Raw genomic sequence first — 23,653 nt, forward strand, 5'->3', positions numbered from 1 at the left:
GTGAAAGTTTGCGAACATGTAATCGCCAGTTTGTTGTGATGTAGCACTATCGCCCTGTTGCGCATGGCGTTATTTTTTGTAGAAGCGAGAAAGCGAGTTTGCTCTGTCGTTCACTATTGCTCAGTAAGGCATCAGGATCTAGGCTACATGGTTGCAGAAATTAATCGAGTTCTATACAAATTTACTAGAAGAAACTCTGGTACGGTGAACATTCCAGTACTGTTTGAATGATCGGCAGTACAGAAATAAGTCTAATCTTGGTGCTTGTGGCTCCGCACAATGTTATCTGCATAATCGTTTTGAATTGTTGCATTTTTAATGCAACGTATCGTTCAAAGTGATCAATTTCCAAATTTACAATGCCATTCGAAGCCGTAAGGACGAAGTTCAGGTTAATACAAGTACTACCCATAATTTTAATGCTGGTAATACTTGCAACTTTCGTAACCGCTGTAACGCCAGAGTTCCCTTTGGTAATGTTTTGTAGCAGACTGCTATGATACCAGATGACGGGATTTAAGCCAATCCATAGTATTTAGTGTTCTAAGGCACAGGACTGCCTGGTACACTTTCGCCGGCAATGTGGAACTGGTGTTCGTTTTCGGGAAAGAAGTTCTGCAACTCGGAAGGAAAAAAAGAGACGCCTTTTGTTGTTTAGTAGTCTTTTATTTCTAGCAGAGAGCCTTCAGCTTTTGCTTTGGACCGCATTGTCGACGCATTTCTGAAGGTGCAAAGAAAGGCAAAAAATCAGTCTTGAGAGTTGTGACAGCCAGAAGATTCCACGCTCTCTTGAAAACATGCAGACACATGCATACACTTTTAATAACTGCACCCTAATCAACGAAATTGTGCACAAGACAGCTCACTATAACTAGGACTTAATTGGTTGACTATCGACAGGATGGCTATCGAACAATACTTGGGCATTGTTCGGTCAAATTGGTGGGCCTAAAGCCAGTTTTATGACGCTGTCGTTTACTCCCTGCGCAAATTGTTTTTTAATTGCAACGAGTAAAAACACATTGTGCTCACCAGCTCACTACCTTCAGTAACTACTGGCAGGCGATTGTGCCAATAATCATATGCGAGGTTACAAGTACTTCCGCACAGTGATGATGAGTTTGCATGATATGTATCAGCTCTATAACGTAATTATTGCAACACGGTGGAGGTGCTCGCAGATACTGGAACCTGTTCTACCCTTCTTGAACATCAATATGTTATGCATGTTGTCCGCACAAATGTGGAAACCCAACTGAAAATGCGGCACATTTTGTGCATCTTCTGAATCAAACAGCGAACTGCTGCAGAACGGATTCGGAAACTTCAGTGAATTCAACATATTTCGTCAAGTTTAGAGAAAGCACCCGCCGTGGTTGCTCAGTGGCTATGGTGTTGGGCTGCTGAGCACGAGGTCGCGGGATCGAATCCCGGCCACGGCGGCCGCATTTCGATGGGGGCGAAATGCGAAAACACCCGTGTACTTAGATTTAGGTGCACGTTAAAGAACCCCAGGTGGTCAAAATTTCCGGAGTCCTCCACTACGGCGTGCCTCATAATCAGAAAGTGGTTTTGGCACGTAAAACCCCATAATTTAATTTTTTTTTAAGTTTAGAGAACGCGGACTCCATGCGAAGTGTCCGGTGTGTAATAACCAACTATTTCATGTCTAGCGTGCGTACTTGGAACGCACATATTCAGCCACTTGAAGAATACGCCCCAATACGACATTGCGAAAAACAATGAAAAAAGTGGTTCCACTGCATGGCGATGTACTGACGCCATTAGGAAACACCATCCTTAGTATATTAACTCTCGCTACCGCGCTTATTCAAACAGATCAATTTGATCGACGCATTTCAAGTTCAAATTGTCACTCCCTCTCCCGCGCGCGTGGTTTATCAGTGCCTAGCGCCATCTAGGTGAGAAAACTGGAATAATAAAACGTGGATTCGTGATGTTTTGTTGGTTTTTGCTTTGTGGTGGTTTTGACGCGCCGCGAAAAGTTTCGGATTGCCGCGCGCTTGCCTGGATTATGGCGTCATCGCGCGCGGACGCTCCTCGAAGACCTGTTCCTTGCGGCTCGAGCGCTCCGAGAGCCGAATTTGAGGGTAAAATCGGCAGCAGTGAGGGCGAAGACGACGTGCGCTCATCGGATTTCAGCACCGGTATCGAGGATGCGCCACGACGGGACGTCCAGCGGGTAAGCTTCGGCTGTATGTGCTGCGCACGTTTCTTGTATTGATAAATGAAATAATCGTGAGCGGCGGAGCTTGTACTGACACCTGTGTTACTTATTTCCAGGTTCTCAACGTCCTACGGATACTGTTTCTCGCCGGCAGCTGCAAAGCGTTTGCAGTTTTTTCGAAGATGAAGCCCGGAAGTCGAAGTGGGCGGCGCGCCCCTTAGTGACGTGAAACGCTTTGTGCGGCCCGTCGATTTCTTCAAACCTTTTTTTTTTTCACCGCAGAACTAATCAGCCTGATCTATGAGACCACGAATAAATATGCGTGGATAGAAGCTAGACACACATTAACATTTGTTGAAGGGGATCACGGTCACTGACCAAGTCTGGTGTATAATCCGACGTTTCGGAACGGCGTACGGTTTCCTTGTTCACCGAGTCGGACAGGAATCTATAATCATTCAATCGACGCCAGCTACGATGAACCGGACCCCAGGGACAATGCCTGCAATTTACGCACGTTCGTTACGTCACGTACGGCTATATAAGTGACAATTTGCTGTCCAACTCAGTGAACAAAGAACCCGTACGTGGTCTCGAAACGTAGGATTATACGCCAGACTTGGTCAGTGACCGTGATCCCCTTCATTTCCATGCGTGACCAGACGAACTTTCGTCGAATCCTTGATTATATTAACATTTGTTGACACATGCGTCAGTAAGCCTTCGATTTCATTATCCACGAAAGAGCTCTATTATCTTTATTCGCGTTGAACGTGTACATCTCTTGTCACTTTGCGTGGCAAAAAAAGCAAAGATGCCTGCGTGTGGTTACCTGTGTTTTGTTCATGCTTGCCGAGCTTTTACACGTGCATGACATTTCGAGGGCATACAGGGTGTCCCAGCTAACTTTAACCGGACATTAAAAATATGCGATTGTCATGTAGCCAAACAGAACCAAGCTAATATTTGCCGCCGCTTGGAGATACTCAAATTTTTTTTTCATTCCGCGTAATTAGATAATTAGTCTTAATCAACTTCTCAGAACTCCCGATACAGCTTTCTGTTGCTCAATACGCGCTACATAAAAGTGCTTTTTTCCCGAGCGTGAAAGAAGCCCTCAAATAGACGCAAAGTACCCCGAGCGGCTAGGGGCCAGTGTAAAATGGCCAGTGACCACTTTACAGCTCCTTTGTAAAATGTATGGGAGGGTAGGCATATCCAGCTGCGCTACAAAAACGTTGCCGGAGGTGAGCTTCCGACCTACGACCCCAGTGGGCTGAACACCCACGTTTGCAGGAAGTGAATGAATATGAACCATATGAATGCTGCGCCGGCGGCACAAAAAGTCCTAGGAGTACAGTTTCTATGAAGACAGGAGTGCAGATCTTTGGGCTAGGTGATTCGTCGCAGCAATTGAGGCCATAGCGCTGGATTCACATAGACGAAAAGAAGACAGGATGTGTGCTATTAAGCCTCTATGAAGACCTTGCTGAAAGATTTGGTGATGGGGGAATAAAAGGTACCTCTATAGGACCACGTGTCAATCAAATTCTGACTTCGCGAAATTTTTGTTACAAACACACCACATCCCCGATGCGTTTCGGGGGTGGAGGCATGAGCCTTCCGTTGGGGTAGTTCCTTCACCGGCCGAAATGCCACCGATCTCTGAGGGTTTATGCGCTTCGCGTCACGCCACACTGATGGATAAGCAGTCAATGAGTTGTGGCGAGGAATTAGTTGGTGATAAGAAGTGATGAGAGGTTATATGGGTCTCACCACGGTTGATAATTTTTCTACGCGGATGGATAAGGTCCTAAAGAGAGCGATAAGGGGTTATAAGCGGAAGAACTCTGATAAGGTTGATAAGAACCAATGAGAGCTGATAACAGTCGAATAGAGTCCAATGAAGTTGATAAGGACTGATAATTGAAGGTTGGATCATGTCCGATAAGGTTAATAAGAACGTAAAAATAGGAGCGATTGCTGTAAGGTTTGTAACGACCGATAAGAGTTAAGATTATATTGGTCGGATTGTTTGATAAGATTGGTAATGACACCGGGCTGCAGAGTTCCTCCAGTCCACTTGCTTTCGATGCTACGCTGCATTATTGCGTGTACAAGGCCTGAATGGACGATGACGCGGTCTAAGTTCCTTATCTGACTTTGTGAAATGCCACTGCGGGTTTAGCATCACACTTGCGCCATTTGACGTTGAATACCAAAGAGCCCAGCCCAGGACTTTCACACGCAAACAAGTTTCACACCATTGTAAGCCCTTTAACGAATCTACTACTCGGAACGATGTACTCTTTGTTTAACTTGCCAGCCAGGTTTTATAACCGCAACGTGCTGCTCCGTGAGCCGACGGAACAAATATTGCTGCGCACAGCTGCCGTGCGACCATTATTTCTCATCACATAAGGCCACCAATGGACGAATGCGTGAAGCTAACGCGAAGTAAGACTAATTACGCCATCTGACTTCTACTGCACGAACTGCTCGCAGCAAAGCGTCTATAAGCCCACCTTGAAGTCGACGGTCTTTTTCTTCGCATCCGTGCTGGACTTCGTTCCCTGGAAGAAAAAGAAGTAGTACCCATAAATGCGCTTGTTTGTGTTTTTGAATTGCACTGCAGTCCCCTTAACAGAAAGCCAGCCATGATCGAGGTACCGACAACTTTTAAGAATCCTCCACGGTCTGCTGCTTGCGCGCACCTGCAAAGTTCTTTAAAATGCCAGAGAGGGAGAGAGGCAAGAGCTATACCATGTTGCGTATCACTGAACGTGATGTTTTCAAATCTGCACTCCGTACTCTTTGATGGAATGTGAGAGTGGGGGACGGATTTTATTATACCAGCCAGCATGCGTATCGCCTCGATGATTAAGCGGCAGCGTACAGTGGTTCGGAGGTAGGATGTGTGGTGCAGTTAGGATCTGCAAAGTTGGCGAAACTAAGCGTAAAGCGGCCATCAAGGAAAGCGACCGCTAAGCGGCGCCACCTGCTTACTGTTCGACCATATGTTCGACTGTTCGGAAGGGAAGCGGATGGCAGTTCGTTTTCGCGTGCTGTTTCACAGACAACGACGTCTATAGAAATAAAACAGAGAGAGAGAGAGAGGGGTGGTGGTGGTGGAAATGAATCTCGTATTTCATTTCCTCTTCCCGTCAAACGTGCTCTGGCGCATGCGTCTGGCGCGATTTAGTTGCGCGATCCGGCAACTGCCGCAACTCGAAGCGGCTTCATAAACAGTGGCAGATTTGTCCTCTGTGTAGGCAGTCGAGGCGTGATGATTTACGGCCTTTTCTCGGTTGGCGCAGACGTCTACGGGCACGCCCGGAGGGGGGGGGGGGGGGGATGGTTTGTCGTTAGAGCCTTCGAGTGTGCGTGCGGGTCGGAAAGAACGGTATTTTAAAGAAAAGCAAAGGCGCATTCGTTCGCTGATGTCAATGTTGGAAGCAGTGCTTCCAAAATGTTCACTAAAGTTATTTATTTGTTTGTACATACTGCTAGCCTTAATGAAGGCTTTGGCAGGAAAGGGTACATTCATAAAAGGGAAAAATACATCATTATTGACACAGGGTTCAACGATAAACGTTTGCAAGAGGCCTTGGCTTTGGTTTAAAAACAAGCTTATTCATACACACGTACAGTGATACAGACAATGCACTTATTGGCGACAATAGAACACAACGTAAAAACCACAGTTCATCACGTAACAACACAGGTATGCTCAGACAGCTTGGACAAAAAAGAATCGACGGTTGTACAGTTAGTCTACATTAATATTAGTTGTAGAATTTCCACCTTTACCCCTGTCTTATAATTTCTCTTCTAAGTTTTAGCTCACTTCCCCCGTTTGACCGCATGGTTCAAGAAGCGAAAGAGCAAACAGAGCGAAGCATAGCAAAAAACTAAGGAAAAGCAAGCAAGAGCCAAGAAGCAAAAGCAAAGCACGCAAACAACCAGAGGACCGCCTGTAAAGGCTTCGGGAGTGTACTTCAAGTGGGGTGGTGCTCAAAAAACCTTTGTGAAGGCTGAAAAGAGGAAGGCGCGGGAGAGCTGAGCCCCCTCTTCCCCCCCCCCCCGCCCGCCCTATACCCGCGGACCGAGGCGCCCTCTGTTTTACGTGCAGTCTCGCGGGAAGGCAATGAAGCCGCTCCAACTTGACGTGTGGTGGTTCCATACCCGCTTCATGGCTGACGCGCTACAGGTGTCTAGGAGAGGAGGTAATTGATAGGGTTACTACGCGGATTCTTGTGCTTGGTTTAAGCGGGCGACCATTCCTTTGTGCAGCCATCGCACAGTTGAACTGAAAGCTGGGCCGCTTGAAACCTATTCATATCCATACTTCGGGTTGTGCACGAAGCACACGGATGAAGGTCTGGTCTATGATGAAACAATCAGCCTTCGACTAATCAGTCGACCGGTCAACCAATAATTCAAATGGTCGACCACTCAACCGTGCTTTCACTCGGACAATCGACTGACCGACAAATCGGTCACTGAATCGACCATTTAAATAACCGATTGATAATTCAGTTGCGAGGTAGGCAAAACGGATTGTTCAATTCCATTCACTTATTTCCCCAAATGAGCTCACCGCAGCTTGGATGTAGGCCTCACATCTGCACTTCACGAGGGTGTCCACCTGCGCCGAGAACAGACTGCGTTGACGTAGCAAAATCACCGGGACGATTGCACGTGGTTGCAAGGTGTCGCGAACGATTACAGGCGAGCAATTTGCTTGGAGTTGGTGGCAAGAGGAAGCTTTAGCTCGGAAAGTCTTAACCACGTGTAAATATGGGAATGGAAAAATCGGCATGAAGTGCTGCACCAATATTGATGTGGTTTATTACATTTAGATAAAGAAGTTAATGTCTGGCAACTGCAGCAGGTGTATTTCAGAAATTATAAAACAATGTCACATTTTTGTAAACTGCACCTATTGTTCATCTAAAGCGCACAAAATTGATGTTTTACATTTGACGCTTAAATGCACCACTAATTTGTAAGTAGGGGGCTTTTGCAAAACGCTGGTATACATAATGACAGCTTCAAGGAATTTGTCAACCCATATATCAAATTACATCTTTTTGTGCAGAGTTACGGCTTTGTAAATTTCGTGATTAAACCTTTTTTCTTTAAATTTACCGATTTCGCACATTCTTCTAGAAGTATGAGGTGATGGCTCAGAATTTTGCTTGATGCATCTGCTATATCACCCTTTCCTCTCAAGTGCAACAAACTCTAATCGGTTAAGTGGCTGCCTTACGACAGCATTGCTGTGTTTTACGTGTATTTTAATCGGGAAATCAGTGTTGCACTCGAGCTAAAGCTCCCTCTTATCAGTATATCGTACTATACCATCACCATAACCAGGCGATGCCGGAAACGTGGCGGCTATGACGTATTTTCGCCTCTGCAATTACTTCCGGCGCATGGAGCCTGTAAAAGCGTAGCATTCAAGATCGGTTTCTGTTACTGGGAGCCGTCACTGGGGGTGTGTATTTGGACGCCACCTAGTGAAACGCGAACAGAAAATGAGTGATCAGAACGCCTGTTGTGCGTAATTACAAGGAAACACAACTTGTAATCGCTCCGTAGTCGGTTCTTGCATGGAGTATTCACAAGTGTACATGAGCAGGTTTAGAAGTCTGAATTGATCAACCAGGTGTCACATACGCAGGCAAACAAGAGTAGTTTCGGAATAGTTTGCATCTGTGCTGACAGTACTTGTAACGTATAAGAGTATCTTAACAAGTCTAACCTGTTCACGAAATAGGAGTTACAGACGCTATATTCGCACACAAGCATCACGTTTATATGTCAAATCAGATCAAACTAATATCAAGTTTATTATTCCTAGAAATGCGAGTAGTTGCAAAAGGCTGCATCAAACAGCAGCTTCACTAGGTAATTGCCCATATATATATATATATATATATAGTGAGCAACAGGATAAAAAACAGTGTTGGACAAAAGAAAGCAAATCAAGGAAAAAATAGACATTTGCGTGAATTCATAACGTAATATGCACAACCTAGCATGACAGAACATAGAGATATAGCTTTTATTTTAAACAGACATATCCCCAGATTTAGAGCATAAGAAGTCAGCAGACAACAAAGTTTATAACAGATTGGAAAGAGAATAGCAACGATGTGCTGAAAGCAAGTCAAGAAATACTAAACATATCTTGATAGGTTAGTTTCAATGTGGCCGTTCACGGCCACAATGACGATCTCACATACAAGTCTACTAAAAACATTTTCTGCACGGTATTTAGCGAAAGGCACTTTTCGTCAGCCGACTGACTACCAGTTTATTAAAATAGTGTTTATGCTGCTGTCTGCGAGATAATTGAACTATGTGGTTGGTGTGTATCAGTTACTAGGAAACCTTTGCATGTCAAATGGTTTTGTTAAAATTTAGACGTTTCAAAAAGAAAACGTGTTATTATCGATAGCAGGACCTTATGCCTGAAGTGTCAGTAAAAACTAAATGTCGTCATACCTGTTCTTGCTGGAAGCATGGCAGGTTTATCTTCTTAAGGTCCAACTTCTCCTTATCCAGGCAAGCCGTGATTGCCTTCATAAACTTCTCGTTATCACCCTGGAAAGGCAGCATATAACAAAAGGCATATTCACATGATGCCTGTTCGTAGATATTCGTCACCCAAAGAACTAGGTGAAGAAATACATCAGAACTATATTATTATTATTATTAAATCTGGCGCGTTGTCAAAAACTATTAACTGGAGTTGTTTATGTAACACAAAACTTCAATCCTGTCATGTTTGTTGAGGTCATAACATTTACCGAACATGTGACCACGCATTTACCAGCCACCAAGATATTATTGTTGGTAACATGAACACGCCTGGTATTCAACGGAACAACTACACCTATTCCCACTACAAAAGTTTCATAGCGAACAAATGCAGGTCGCTGTTAGATTTCCTAGGTTTTAACCCCCTTCAGCAACACAATTTAACTGAGAACTGTCGTGGAAATGTATTTGACCTGTGCCTGTCAAATGTACACAATGTAAAAGGGTCGCACTCTGACATTGCCCCTGTTCGTCCTGACAGGTTTGACAATCGGCAATTGATTGTTAACTCGTGACTAGTATATGCGAGGTCGACGAATGGGTCCATCGCTTTACCGAGATCGTTGGGGATGGTATGTATGACTATGACTGTACATACCCCAGTACAAGCCCAAACGATGTAAATTTTCCCATTGGTTATCTGCGGAACTTAGAACTGCGCTAACGCGTAAAGAGCATGTCCACAGAGAATTCTAAAAGTCTTGAGCCTAACAAATGGATTGGGGAGTTCCGCCACTTGTGGTTCCTCTCTAATTACCCAACGCCCTTTTCGGGCCTGTAAGGTATATTGAATAAATGAATAATTACCTGTATAAGTGAGATCACAAGTCGAGCACTGATACATTAGTGAACAGCGCCTCTAACTAGCCGGCGGGTTTTTGGAGACACTTTGGTATGCACTGCAGTAAACGTGGAGATTGTATCCGTCTGCTTGCCTATTGTTGTGGAGAAGTGCAAGCCAGTCGCTGATTCTCGTCGTACATTTTCCCTCTACACTCTTAAAGAAATGTACACCCTTAAGGGTGTATATATGCCACAACACAATAATCGTCGTCTGCCTTGCGTTTCCTTTCTTGAAAACGCTGCGCTCGCTACTTTCCAGTCGACAATCGATAACGCGCATGCGGTTCGTGCCTTGGAAGTAGCGGGCTAAGCAGCGTTAAAGAAGGGAAATGCGGACAAGACAGATGATGGTTATTGTTGTGTGGCAAGATATGACCTAACGGGTATCATTTTGTTTAATAAGAGTGTATAAATAGATCATCATTTGACTGCACTGTCCACCAGCCGAACTGTTCTACTGGAACCTCCATTTCGGTACTCTTTGACGAGAGTCATCAGAGAATGCCTCGGGCGTCTGAGGCCAACTTTGTCCTACGGCCCAGATGGTGTCCTGGCCGCCATTATCAAAGCCTACAGTCGCATCCTTGTACCTGCGCTGACGTCAATATTTAATAACTGTTTGCATAATTATACTTCTCCCAATGCTTGGAAAACCGCTCGCGTTTTTTCTGTCTCTATAAATCCGCCATCAAAACGGATGTCGCTAACTAGGGGCCGATTTCTCTACTCTCTGCAATTTACAAGCTTTTAGAATTGGCTGTTCATATATAGTGAAGCGTTGTTCAGTGTAAAAAATGTTCTTGTTCCAAATCAGCATGCATTTCTGGCTGCTCAAAGACCACCAACTTTGTCCGTTTTGTGATGGCGGTTTCCACGCCCGTCCCGCAAATGGGGCAAGGCGATGCTGTGTACGGCGACCTCAGCGAAGCCTCTGACGTAGTCAATCATCCTCTGCTGCTCGAGAAGCTTGTGCACTACTACGGCACGTGTCGAAGCTGTTACTCGTTACAGGTTTCTCGAAAGGCCCGGCTTCGTGAGCGTCAATGATAATTCTTGTGTCTTTACGGTATCTAGTGCTGTGCCCCAAGGTGTTGTGTTAGGCCCGCTTCTCTTCTTAATTTTCATCAATAAAGTTACCGCAGCAATCCAGAAATCTTTACGCTGACGACGTCAAAGATTTCAGGAGATACACATTATCGAGGACTGTCGCGCTCTGCAGTCCGACCTAACCTCATTCTGTGAACGATGCCAGATAAATGGGCTCACTCTGAATTAATCTAAAACCAGAGTTCTGTCATATTCGCTTAAAGCTATAATATAATTTTCCTGTATTCGGTTGATCATGCACTGTTGAAGAGAGTTGTTGAAATAAGCGACCTCGGCGTGCTTTTTGATAGAGTACGTTAAGCTTCTCTGCCCACCTACACCGCGTAGCATGAAGGTACCTGCGCGCTCGGTTCTGTATGCCGACTTATACAAGAGATTTCCTTACCTCAATTCCCTTCCTCAAATTGTTTACATCCGCCTGTCTCCCATCACGTGAACATGCTTCGGCGGTATGATATGGCACAAGCAGTTCGATTCAGCATTTTAATTGAGCGTCTGCATAAAAAGTTCATTAGTGTATCTGAACGTCCTTTTCTGACCTCAAGCAACTTTTCAAGTCTGCATAAACATCCCGCACTTCCGTCGCTTAGCTGCAGACGTAGTCGTACCGACTTCCTTTTTTTAGACAATATCATTCGTGGGAATATTACATGTCGAATCTACTAGCTTCTATTCGCATCGGGTCCTGCAGTAGACTACCGTAAGGAAGATAGACTCTTTCACATTACTGCCTTTTTCAGCAGGCATTCGTCTCTCCACAGAATGAATAATATTTACACGTGTCATTTCCTTTATCTTAATATCTTTCAAAACGTGTCGACTTTTTTCGGCCCGAGCTTGACACTTACACTAGATATGCGCTCCTCTTCTGATTTCTCATAGTATCTCTCTCCTTCCGTACACGTTCTGCGTCTCTCAGTGGTGTTTTATTGCTGTATTGTTGTTCATCATGTAGCTGTTTATCCGGTTCATTTCTGTTTTTTCATTTATTTTTTTTACCCCGTAACTATTAGTCGTAGTTGTTTTGCATATTCCTTGTTCTTGTATTTCTATGCACCATCCCCCAATAAAAAAAATAAATTATGGGGTTTTACGTGCCAAAAGCACTTTCTGATTATGAGGCACGCCGTAGTGGAGGACTCCGGAAATTTTGACCACCTGGGGTTCTTTAACGTGCACCTAAATCTAAGTACACGGGTGTTTTCGCATTTCGCCCCCATCGAAATGCGGTCGCCATGGCCGGGATTCGATCCCGCGACCTCGTGCTCAGCGGCCTAACACCATAGCCACTGAGCAACCACGGCGGGTGCACCATCCCCCAGACATCAGCGTTGTTCCAGGGCATATTAAATAAATGATTAATTATTATTATTATTTCCTCAACTCGAATCGTTGGTAGTGTGGAAAGGCATTTCTAGATCTAACAATTACATTATAGATCGAGCCCAGCAAACGTTTTTAAGCACATATCATCACGCTCTGCTCACACGGACTCTGGACCTTGTTTAGCGCTGTTGCATTATTGACATTGCCCTTACTTCGCTGCCGACGTAATCCTGCTGACCTTCTCTTTTCCACTCCCTTCACGGTGCCCTCACCTGCCCCGAACACCTCAGTTGTATCATGTTTCGTACTACGCGCAGGATCACCAAAGAACAGTGGCCTTTCCATGTTCCTGCCTGTCATCACCAACACTCAACCGTCTAAGGAATATACTGAAAGATTATAACGCTTATTTTGAGGATCTTGATAGGTTTGGTAGCTCGCCATCATTGTTCTTTCCTGAGCTTTGCGTTGTTTCATAGTTTGTCGCATTGTCGAACTGCCTTTCTCCTCTTTTTCCGCTTTTATTTACATTGCGCTTTGTTCATGCACTCTTATTTTTAATCATTGTGTGTTTCTTACTTTGCCCTGCGGTTTCTTGTTATTTTTTTTTTGTTTTTAATGTACGCGTGCCAGCACTGACCCTATGGTTATTCATGGGCTCGGTAAATGATTGATTGATTGATTATTATTACTTGGCTTGAAAATATATATGCCCTTGAAAGTGACGAAATGGAAAGCAATTGAGGAGCAGGCTGACAACTGCCACGGGGAGGTGCACAACGCCTGCCCATCTATTCAGACAGAAGGACAAACCAACAGACAATCCACCCCGGACCACATGTGGCACTGGCTAACACTCCGAAGGCTGCATCTATAACTCTCGCACGAATGCCAAGGGCGCGCTACAAATGTGCGAATGTTCGAAATATGGAATGCGAATCAAACAGCATGGCTATTCGATTCGTATTGAGCTCGAGAATTCGGTATTCTGAATTGTCGAACGTTCCTTTTTTAATAACTGGAGAGGGCAGCACGAGCGAGGAAAAGGAGGAGAGAGAAAGCGCAGTTGCGGAGGAAGGAGTGTGAAGTGCGCGGCGCCATCGATAGACGGCGCAGCAGTCGAGCGCTGCCGTTTGACGCACAGCCGTGGCAACGGAGTCGCACCCGCGGCTGCTATACGGACACTGGCAATATAGCTACGAGGCTTCAACTGGACTGCTGTGCTCACAACAAGACATACTGGATGCGCTGCGGTGTTGTTCGGCATTGTTGTTGGCAGCGAGATTAACACTTTGTGCGCCCGCTGATATGCCCATAAAGCTTGTCGCAATTCACGGTAGTATAAGGACTTGCAGCAGGTTACGCAACAAAACTCTCGCTGCCCTAGACAATCACCTTCGACGGTTTCTGCCTCAAGTTTGTTGATTCTTAGTTTGTATATTCTATTACAGAAATATTTACTAATACAATTGAACTTAACACTTCTCTACAGCGTCTCTCAATTTTAAGAGTGGCCCATGTTCTAAATCAATACAACAATTTGATTGCGAAGCGCTTAAGAAATATGCGCGTGCAATATGTATTTGTTTATTTTCAATGCTGCCAGTCTCGTTTCAAGGCCATGGCAGGCAAGCCTATGATTGTACGATGTGTAATCTATACAGTGAAAAATATAGCAGGTTCCATGTATATATGTAAGACGTGCACATTTGTGTAACAATAATTTAATGTAAAGGTATAACTAGCAGTTTCAATGTAGACATAAGAAGAAATGTGACTACACACTGAACGTGTCAATACCACTTCGCATATTTAGGAAACTTCTGGTTACATTTTAGTACAGAATTCAGGATCATTACCAGCAAATAAAGACGCACTTAACTAAATTCAATTGAGCTATATTAAGTAAGAACAGAGATATATGTGTGCCAATAAACCAGACAAATTTTACCCTTTTTTGCACCCCTCACATTGCACTACGCCATTAGCGTTGTTACGCGGTAGTGGTATTTATACCCTAATCTTCGTCTAAAAACGTTTAACGCTTACCTTTGGCCGCAGAAACTTTTTGTCACACGACATTAAGGCTTCTCCAACTGCGATAACAGGAAAGGGGGAATTACATAATTTCGGAAATATTTAAATTCAGTTTATTGACAGTGTGTGCACAAGCGTTGAAGGCCTCCCTGGCAACAAAGGCGTTGCACATAGCTTTGCGGGCGCCAGGGGGGGGGGGGGGGGAAGTAGCCAGATACAACAAAGAACATGCTATCCACGATATTCACATCAAGTGAACCCTTGTACTTACATCAGAGGTTTAAGATGATGAGGACCATGGTCAAAAGTCATTAAACTATTCTGACGGGGCTCACGGACGTATAAGCGAGTGCCAAAGTTTAACGACCAGAGGTGTGGCTAAAATTTTCTCTTCGGAGCCTAGGCATAAAGGCGGAAATCAAGTGGTACTGCCTAGTGCGCCTCTTTGACACACGTCATGCAATAATACAATTTCACGTTTTGCACGGCTAAACTAGAAGAAACTATTATTATTATTATAATTATATTCTTATTATTTTGCTGATGCCGTGGTTCTCTAGACTTTCGCGCTCGATTGTACACGCATGGCAAGAGCAAATAAGCTGTCGTGCAAAAAAAAAAAAAAAAAATGAAGTCACAATTTCGCTCGAAAGGCGAAGCATCGATTGCGATAGCAAATTCGTAGACAGCTATACGAAGTGAGAGTAGCAGTGAACAAGTTTGCGCGGGGAGACGAGGGCAAGCCGAGAAGAAAACAAGGACGAGCGCAAACTTCTTCAGTATGCATTTCAACCAACTAGCCCAACTTTCTGCTCTACTAAGAACAGATTTATCGGCCATATAAACTTGGAAACATTCGCCTGCTAACTGAATTAACGAGCATGGTGTCGGCGCGCACAAGCAAACTTGAAAATACATCACACTCGGGGAGCGCCGACGCTCACTGCAAAAAAAAAAAAAAAAAAAAAAAAAACCGCTGGCGTGACCAAACGCGGCAGCAGCAGCGAGCGAATTGACCTTCGTGAGGTCTATTGGTAGGACGAGTACTGCCTTCGAACTGAAACTTCTGACAAGCAAGTTCGAGTGTGAACAATGAGAAGTAACATGCACGCGAGCGCGCATATGCATGGACAAAGGGTTCAGGGAGGCAGAGGTAACACACCGGACGAGAACCGGCCTATTCAGCATGGTATGGCCGATGAGTGTTTTGCTTTTCCACTCGTGTGCGTAATAAATTGCTATTTAAAGTCGGCGCTCGTCCGGCAGGTTGTTCACCTCGTGTCGACATTTTTTACCCCACTCCCCCCTTCACTATGCAGCTATAACAATGAAATGACTGGAATAACGTAGGATTGCATATGTCCTTGCCGAATTCCTGTATTTCGCATAATCTGTGCACGTGTCTATAGTCTGTAGACAACTTCTATAGACTGGTCTGTACGGGCAGTGGCCTTCGACCTCTTGCCAAGTATCGTCGCTCTGTACTCTGGCAATTATTCTCTGCCTGCACAACGAACGAATTGAGGCGTCCCTAGACTGACTAGATGTTTTACGAAGAATGTCAGTAGGCACCGGTGGAGTGCAGTACCACTGCGCTCCGCATTGCATATGTCATCTCCGCATCCCTGAAGCAAAGAGAAAAGGCCGGCGGGCCAAATGGCCGAGCAGTTTTACGAGGGGTGTCAGCGCGTGCTTAATGGTGTAATTAAAACAGTATAATGATAATACTGTTGGTAGGCGCGACAAAGCAACACTATAGTCGCAAAAATCTTCATGCTCCCACTCGTTGCCAGTGCTAAGCATTCCGATCTTGTAGGCGCTGCCAACAACAGCGAACTGTGTGAACTGCAAGCGAAAACACACCAACGAAACTTGCTGCTGCAGATGGGGCATTTCTCTCCGTGCACTTTCTTTGCGCAACTGTTCACTTCTTTTTCCTATTCACAGTTTATTCATTGTAACGCTTGCACGTACGTATCGATTGGTAGTTGACTTCACAAAGCAGCTGCCAGCGCTTCTCAGTCGACTGCAGATGACGCATTCGGTTCGGCCGAAGCTTGCAGTAGATTATAAGCCACTCCTTTCGCTACGTTACTCGTGATTTCATTGTAAATAAGGATTTACTTTCGCTGAACGCGCTCTCCCGGCGCTTTGGGGGGGGGGGGGGGGGGTATAACAATGCGTGATCTCTAAAACGAAGTAACCGATATAACGAAGTATCTTGGAGGTCCCAAGAGCCTCGTCACAAAGGCACTCGATTGTTATAGTGGAGAATAATTGCCAAGTGGTAGTTGACGAAAAGGTCGGAGGCCACTGCCCGTGTAGACAAGCCTATAGAAACCGCCTATAGGCAACAGACAGGATAAGTGAATAAGGAGAATGAAAGGGGCGAAACACCGCTGCTGACGGGGAGCGAATCCACATGCTCCGCGTTACGCATGGAGGGCTCTACGTGCACACCGAGCTAAACCAGCGGCTTCTGAAATACTGCGTGTGCTTGAGCTAGAGGCGGGGTGGCATAAAATACGCTGTAGAAACAGTTCGCACCCTTTGATGCGTATCAGTGTCTCGAAACAATATTCGTCATCTGTCTTGTTTTGCGTTTCCTTTCTTTGTACGGGCGCTGCTTTCCTGTCACTAATGCTATGTCACGCTGACGACGCGAATTCCGTTCGTGACCTGGATGTAGTGGGCGCTCATCGCTGAGGAAAGAAAAGTCACGCACGAGACGATCGAAAGATAAGTCTAAAAGTGCGCAGACCGTTTTAGAGTGTAAGATCTGGATCTAACAGAGAGCGCAAATGCCGGCGAATGCATTAGTGTATAATGCTCTCCATGTTCACAAGTGTGCAGGAGCACACACTGTCGAGAACTTAGAGAAGCATAGAATGAACAGAAAGCGGCAGGAAAACATATGTCGTTCCTCATGGTGACCTGCAGACTACGCGCAGTTGGGGGACGCCTTCTCACTTCCACATGCTATGCTCCTCAACAAAAAGACTCGCATAGTTTTTTTTTAATTCTATGGGATTTAACGGAACACTGGACGATACCAGCGTTTTTATTTTTTACAATCCGTGAACTGGCTCGTCATTACACTGACCTGAACAGAGGCCAGCGCTTGCCGGTTGCAGTACCACGACGACCAAGAAGGTCCAGACGTAAATCCAGTGGAACAGAACGCTGCCCCAATGCAGAGGCGGCGTAGACCTGCCCGTCATCCTGGTTGGGTTAGGTTAAGACCGTCGTCGTGAGGTCGGTGCGTAAACGCGACGACCTAGCTGACGAGAAAGCTACGGCACTGCGGACTTCACTCGTCACTGTGAAGGTCACGTGGCATCAAGAGCCTCGGCAGTGAGCTCTGAATGGGCCGTCTGCTATCGGCGCGAAGGCCACACGTTCCAGAAGGCGACGACGTGTATCCCCGGGAGGCAGACGACCGGCGACCCAGTCTTACGTCTGTTAGGCGCGCACAGCAGTTGCGGGCCGTTGTGAGGTCCTACTGACGGCTTTTTTTCTTCTCGCGGTCTCACCCTCGCCGCAGTTTTGTTTGAGGACGGAAGAGAGTGTGATGGAGGGAAATGCAAATGATAAAGGAGAAAACCGTAACGGAAAGGCGGTGGAGAAGGACCGCGATAAAAATGCGAAGCTGACACTTCTCGGGAGAGCCTCACGCCGGCGACACCCGCATCGCTCTCGACACTTATTCATTCGCATCAGGGCCCGTGAATAAATCAATTTATGTCACCCGATTTCAAAAGCGATCGCTCGCAGCGCCACCTATATACGGGGGCTTGGGAGCGTTGAGAACGAAATTCGAGCGCGGCAACCTATCCCCAACCTCGAGGAGGACGCCGTTTGGCTTGCTGGTATGAGACGAACAAGATGATTTCGTCTGGTATACGTATGCGTTTCTTGTCGACAAAAAGAAAAAAAGAAGACGTCTATACGAACGTGTGTGTGTGCAATCACGAAATGCATCCGCTGCATCACCAGCCTGCGTTCGTGAAACATATCGCCTTACTCGTCGCTGCAATCGTATGCCCAGCATTGTTTATTGCTTTCTTGTGCCATCAGCGACCATGTGTGGACCAGGCATCAGAGGTGCGTTAAACAGATCGCTAAGCGAGTAGTGAATGCTCTCTGCGTCACACGAGCAGGGTAATAGGAGCGAATTCATGAGAAACGGGCTGCGGGACGTGTAACGGTTATGGACGTCTGTCACGAGGGGAAATCTTATGTCGGGGTTCGGTGAATATCAGTAAACGATTACAACAGTGTAGAGTCAAATATTTTTAAGGCGCAAACAAGAGACACGGCGCTAAAGGCAGGTCATACCCAGGACTGGTGCCACTTTAAACTGTTTAATCGACAACGTGGACATGAAATATATTTGAGAAAGGCACATGCGAAGATGCGTTTACGGAAAAAGTACGAGATATGAATGTATGTATAAGAAATGCCCGACTAATTCATATGCACGTCGAGGTATCCAAACCCTTTTGCGTACAGACTTAATGAAGGCTCACTGATGCAACCTTCACCCCTCTTTTTTATGTGACATGCTTCCAGTATCAAGCTGGCCTGTTCACTGTGGCTTATACCAAGAATCTTTACGTCACGAAATAATGCCTCGCATCCACCGCTAGGGTTCACGTGATCCGCCAAATGCGTTATTTCCGTCTTTCTAATATTCAAGGCCCTCTAAATCGGTCGTTCACACACCTTCCTGTTTGCCCGATATAGCTTTTGCCACGCATAGAGAGAATGTCATGGACAAATCCGCGGCTGCAGTTTAGATACGGCCAAAGGTGCTTCTTTCGGAAACCTCGCCTTGTTTCGGCTGCTGTGGCTATGGGGAAAGACGGGGGGAGTTTGTTGCGGACAGGGAAAACCACTCCAACGTCGTGCCTATTCGCGACCTTGTTGAGATTATGCGAGACCTTATGAATGTAACGAACTACTTCAAGAGCACGTTATCCCCCCTGAAATTGCTATTGTCCTTCTTTTTTCCTTGCTTGAACTTCTGCATCAGACCCTCACCAACTGCATTGATGAAACCTGCTACCGGCAGTTTTTTCACCTGCGCTTGAAAGCTTTCTTGCATCGTGTGGTGGCACAATTTCCTTAGCGAAGACTCTAGGCAAAGAGATGCTATAGAGCCCTTTTCACTATCTTAGAGGGACAAGCGAAAAGGCAGCATCCTATTCCTAGTCCGAGGCCTATTAGACCAGCAAAAATATCCCCTAAAAAACTAAAATGTATATCTAGAAGCTGAAGAGATATGTAAATGGGGAGTTCATGTGTGAAGGTCAATCCCTTCCCAAATCGGTTAAAAGAGGTCTAAAATCACTTCAACTTGTTTTCTCGTAAAGGCTTTAGTAATAATAATAAAAAGTCATCTACAAATCTAAAAACACGTAACACTTTTCCGCCTTCTTTACATGCATGGTCTAGTGCTCGGTCGACCTGGAACAAAAAAAGATATCGTATAAAGTTGGCATGACACAGGAACCAATGCAAATTCTGTCCTCTGCAAAAAGAATTTGTCGTCAAAACATACAAAAGTGGAGTGTAAACAGGCCTCTAACAAACTAATTAAGTTACTCGTACGAACACCCCCTGTGTTCTGGAAGGCGACCTCGGCGTTTTCGTCTACACGTTCTTTAACAGAGGCTAGCAGTGCATGTTGGGGTACACAGTAAAAAAGTTCCTCGTCATCAACAGAAAAGGCGTATCCCATGACGGGTATTTCCTTTAAAAAACTACTAATTCATCCGATTTGCGAACAATGAAAGGATCACAAAATTTTAACTGTTTCAGCAAAAACATGCTAGATGTAGTGCTTTCAAGATCCTTTTTCACTCACGATCGACTGAAACGAAATATTCTCTGTGTGGGTTTTTGCTGAAAAAAAAAAAACCACTTGCAATATGAGCTTACAGAACATTTGTTGAGGCTTCTTGCCAAGCGAGTAAGGTTAAGTTCCTTGCACTGCTGCTCGAAATCCTTCTTTGCGCGCGTGTCTTTTACCTTGACTGCCCTGAAGTTGTTGTGAATTGCTTGAAGAGCCTTGTCTTTGAACTCTGAGTTAGACAGGACAACGAATCCCTCCTCTTTGTCCGCCTGCAGGAACGACAAACCATTTTTTACAGAAGCACGAGACTTTTCCGCTTGGTAGATTGTCTCTTCGTGGTCTTTGTTGGGATCCAGCGTTGACAAGGCCGTCTACACCCTGTAGAAGGCAACGTTCGGTGGCATCCGCCCCGGCTTTGCTTGCAACTTTCCTGTTTATTGCCAGGAGCTCATGCGCTTGAAAATGAGGCGCAGCACTAAACTTTGGTCCTTTCCTGAGCACTGCTGCGACGTCTTCGGGTATGGTTACCCCGCCAAGCAGGATCAAGCCGTTGGTTTCCTTGCACCTTAGCCTTCCTTGCAGTCGACCGAAGCATGCTGCGGAACGACCCTTTCCATGATGCTTCTGTCATCCGAGCTGCCAAAGACCTGACGCGCTGCAACTTTCTGTCAGCAATCCAAGGAGGGTCACTGGAATAGCAAAAGATGCGTAACTAACCCTGGTAGAGTCTTACTTGACGCCAGAGCTCGGAACGGCGAATCTTGCAGATGCGCTTGACATGACCCCAAGACGGGCGCACGTTACCGAAGAGGCATGACAACTAAGTCGGCATGCTGCCGTTCAGGATGCAATAGACGTAAACTCTAGAGCTGCACGTAGGTGTGACAATGTGGGTGACGGGTCGATGCTGCGACGTCAACTTGAACATAAAGAAGACTGGCCCGATGTAGAAGAAATATGACTTAGAAGAACTTTCTGTGGGCCTAGTTGCTGCATATTTGACAAATATATATATGTTTTGCCGTGCCTATTGTGTGCGCCTTGAAAATATTTGTAAATATGTACCAACTAGGCCCATAAAGTTCTGATGTAGAGTCGGCTGCACCAAGTCGACGCGCTTTGTCGGCATATGTGCAAATCGCGTATGCACACAATACGGTAGAGCCACAGGCAGGTGCGTGGTCAGAAGTAACGTAACTGTATCGCTTAGTAAGTTTTCATTAAAGGGTCACGTGACCGCGATTTTGAAGGCCCGCGGTAACATATAACCCCTTTTCGTTGGCTGTCACGGCCTTCCGGCAAGTTCCCTCGCACCTGCCGACATACAGCAGACTGCAGAAGTCACGCGAGGTATGACCTCCGAGATCAGTTCGCGCGCGATGAAATGGCTCCTGCCGCAAGGTGGAGTTGCGGTCCAACCCTGTGTGTGCAAGCTATGACGACGAAATAGGCAAGGCACACCCGGAAGCACAACAGTAATGAACTGGGCGATTTAAAAGCTACCGTGGGGATAACAATGGAAAATGTGGTTGGAAGAATGGCGGACAAAAGTATAACGCGATAGATTTGTCACGGCATTGATGAAGAGGCACAGCATATGTCTGGCTGTCAGTCATTGAGACGTGCGTATTCAGTAGTAAATTCCAAGTCGAAAAGAAAACCCACACGTATTGTTCATATTTTCGTGCTAAATTGCTCATGACCATGTCTAGTTTCATGTATCGGTTAAGCAAAGACAGCAACAAACCTGGACAGAAATTATGAATCTGGTACGTGGGAACTTTCTTTCCTCTGTTGTAAAGCATAGGCTTCGTTTCGTCGTTGTAGAAAGACAAATGGACCCACATTATCCATTTTGCTAGCTACTTTGTGCCTCCGTCTACTTAATCATTAAAGTCTTCGACGGATGGAAACTCAAGTCCTTGGTTTGCAAGTAGTTCCAGGAATCAACAGACGGGCACAAAGGTGTCACGCTGGGGCAAGCGCGTCGGTTAAATCGAGTACGTGCTATTGAACAGAGGTCGCTCTATGTGACGCTTCGCAGAATGCCTGAGACTATAACCTGATTCACGTTGGGGTTCCAGGAACACCTTTATTTTGTGGTTTCCATCTTGCCTTCGGTGTACAGCCGTATGCAGATGTTAGGTGAACTAGAGATGCCGAAGTTTCGCTTGATGGCGGTGCGTTCGAACGTTCTACCGCTTGTGTGTTGTTTTCCCGAGTGTACTTGTACGGCGGTCTTTGTTAACACGTCAACGCAAACTTACGTCGAAACATTATGAATGGAATCGCTGAGACCGTGGAACTGACCATCTCGAGGCAGGAGAGGAAAGAGAGAAAGGAATACAGGTGCGTCAAGCAGACGCACGAACGGATGGTTTGTTAGCCCATAGGTGGAAGCGGCTTAAGAAGCGATACTGAAGAGGAAAAAATAACTTCAACTTGAAAGGCTGGCCCCAATGTTGCCTCAATATTTACGCGCAAGCTATCCACATCATGAATGCGACGGTGTCTGATAAGGCCTAGTTAATTGTTTTCTAATTAGAGATGGACTAGATTATATTCTAAATAGATTAGATTCTAAATTAACTTTGTCTTAATTCACTTCGCCTTAACACCATTGTCAATGGGAAAACAACTTTGAGATATGGCCGGTTCGCCCATATCTCCTTGTGGGTTCGACTCCCACCAAAGGTAGTGGGTACGAGTGCCTTAATAAATTCTCTTTATTAGCTATGTATAATTAACTGTGGATTAATTAACACAAGAGGTCGTGTTGACGCTTCTTCGCCTCGGCTTCACGGTTTCTTATCAATTTATTTGCTAATTCGCCCTAATTAAAACCGAATGTCGTGGGTCCGACCCCCCACCAAAGGTCACAAGCCTCATTTAAATTCGCATTAGCTAACACCACAAATAGTGAGTTGGAATCCTTGCAAAGGTTCAGGGTTAGACTCCCTGGGAATTTTGGCGGCATTACGCCGGACTGCGTAACGCCGGACATCCGTGACTTCATTTCCGTGATTTCATCTCCGTTATTTCATCTCCGTGATTTCATTTCCGTGACTCCATTTCCGTGACTCCATTTCCGTGACTTGATGCGACCTGCGCATCTGGCGTGTATAAAACAGCTGTTTGCTACGTGCAGACCTGTCTACGTCACTGGTATTAGGATGAAACCTTCTGCGCTGTTTGGCCATACGTGGCCCTTGCGCCACAGGGCTCTACATTCATCACCAGGATGAAACCTTAGTCTGGACAAATTTCGTGGGTGATCCTGACGTCGTCACTCAGCGAGCTGTGATATCTTAGCTTGAAACAACGAGCTTTTATCTAGTCAGCCTACAGCGCTTTCATTAGCAAAGCAAAGTCGTTAAGCTGTTGAGCGGAATCCGTCTGGCTCGCCTCCGGTTCAGGGGTGAAAGACAGGTGCAGCGTACTTTTGTGGACGGAGCTTGTCAGTAATTCTTAGGTTGACACCGACTATGGGTGTCTTAGTGGCAAATGGCTGCTATTACTAATTTCGGGCAAACAAGCGACGTCTATTCATAGCCAAAATACCGGGCTTTTCTGCGAACTCCTACAAAAATTATTATTTTTTAGATTGCCTGTGGCAGACAGCACAATCCTAGTCCGTGAGCTGGTCTACTCGAAGAGGCGGACATTACTTGCACAAAAAATTGAAA

The 23,653-nt window shown here is 45.6% G+C and overlaps 1 protein-coding gene across 2 annotated transcripts; it reads right to left on the reverse strand.

The window, feature by feature from the left end:
• Positions 1–645: 645 nt before the first annotated feature.
• On the reverse strand, positions 646–17,633 carry LOC126544952 (uncharacterized). 2 transcript variants are annotated; one of them, XM_055078018.2, is made up of 6 exons: positions 17,214–17,633; positions 14,123–14,169; positions 8,702–8,800; positions 6,789–6,836; positions 4,714–4,761; positions 646–1,860 (listed from the first exon to the last, which is right to left on the reverse strand). In XM_055078018.2, the coding sequence occupies exons 1-6, from the start codon at positions 17,329–17,331 to the stop codon at positions 1,828–1,830; spliced, it is 393 nt and encodes a 130-aa protein (XP_054933993.1). In that variant the 5' UTR covers positions 17,332–17,633; the 3' UTR covers positions 646–1,827. The 2 variants fall into 2 exon arrangements, with proteins under 2 accessions (XP_054933993.1, XP_050048481.1); XM_050192524.2 differs by having other exon boundaries at positions 646–721; positions 17,214–17,632.
• Positions 17,634–23,653: the final 6,020 nt, after the last annotated feature.

Source organism: Dermacentor andersoni, chromosome 10, assembly GCF_023375885.2.
Source record: "Dermacentor andersoni chromosome 10, qqDerAnde1_hic_scaffold, whole genome shotgun sequence".
NCBI lineage: Eukaryota > Metazoa > Arthropoda > Arachnida > Ixodida > Ixodidae > Dermacentor > Dermacentor andersoni.

What these genes read in the sequence shown, in the direction of transcription:
- LOC126544952 (XM_050192524.2), bottom strand. Translation starts at nt 17,331, where the DNA reads ATGACGGGCAGGTCTACGCCGCCTCTGCATTGGGGCAGCGTTCTGTTC. An exon ending in AAGCGCTGGCCTCTGTTCAG is followed by an intron (nt 14,170 to 17,213) that starts GTCAGTGTAATG and finishes CTGTTATCGCAG; the next exon opens with TTGGAGAAGCCTTAATGTCG. An exon ending in CATGCTTCCAGCAAGAACAG is followed by an intron (nt 6,837 to 8,701) that starts GTATGACGACAT and finishes TTCTCGGCGCAG; the next exon opens with GTGGACACCCTCGTGAAGTG.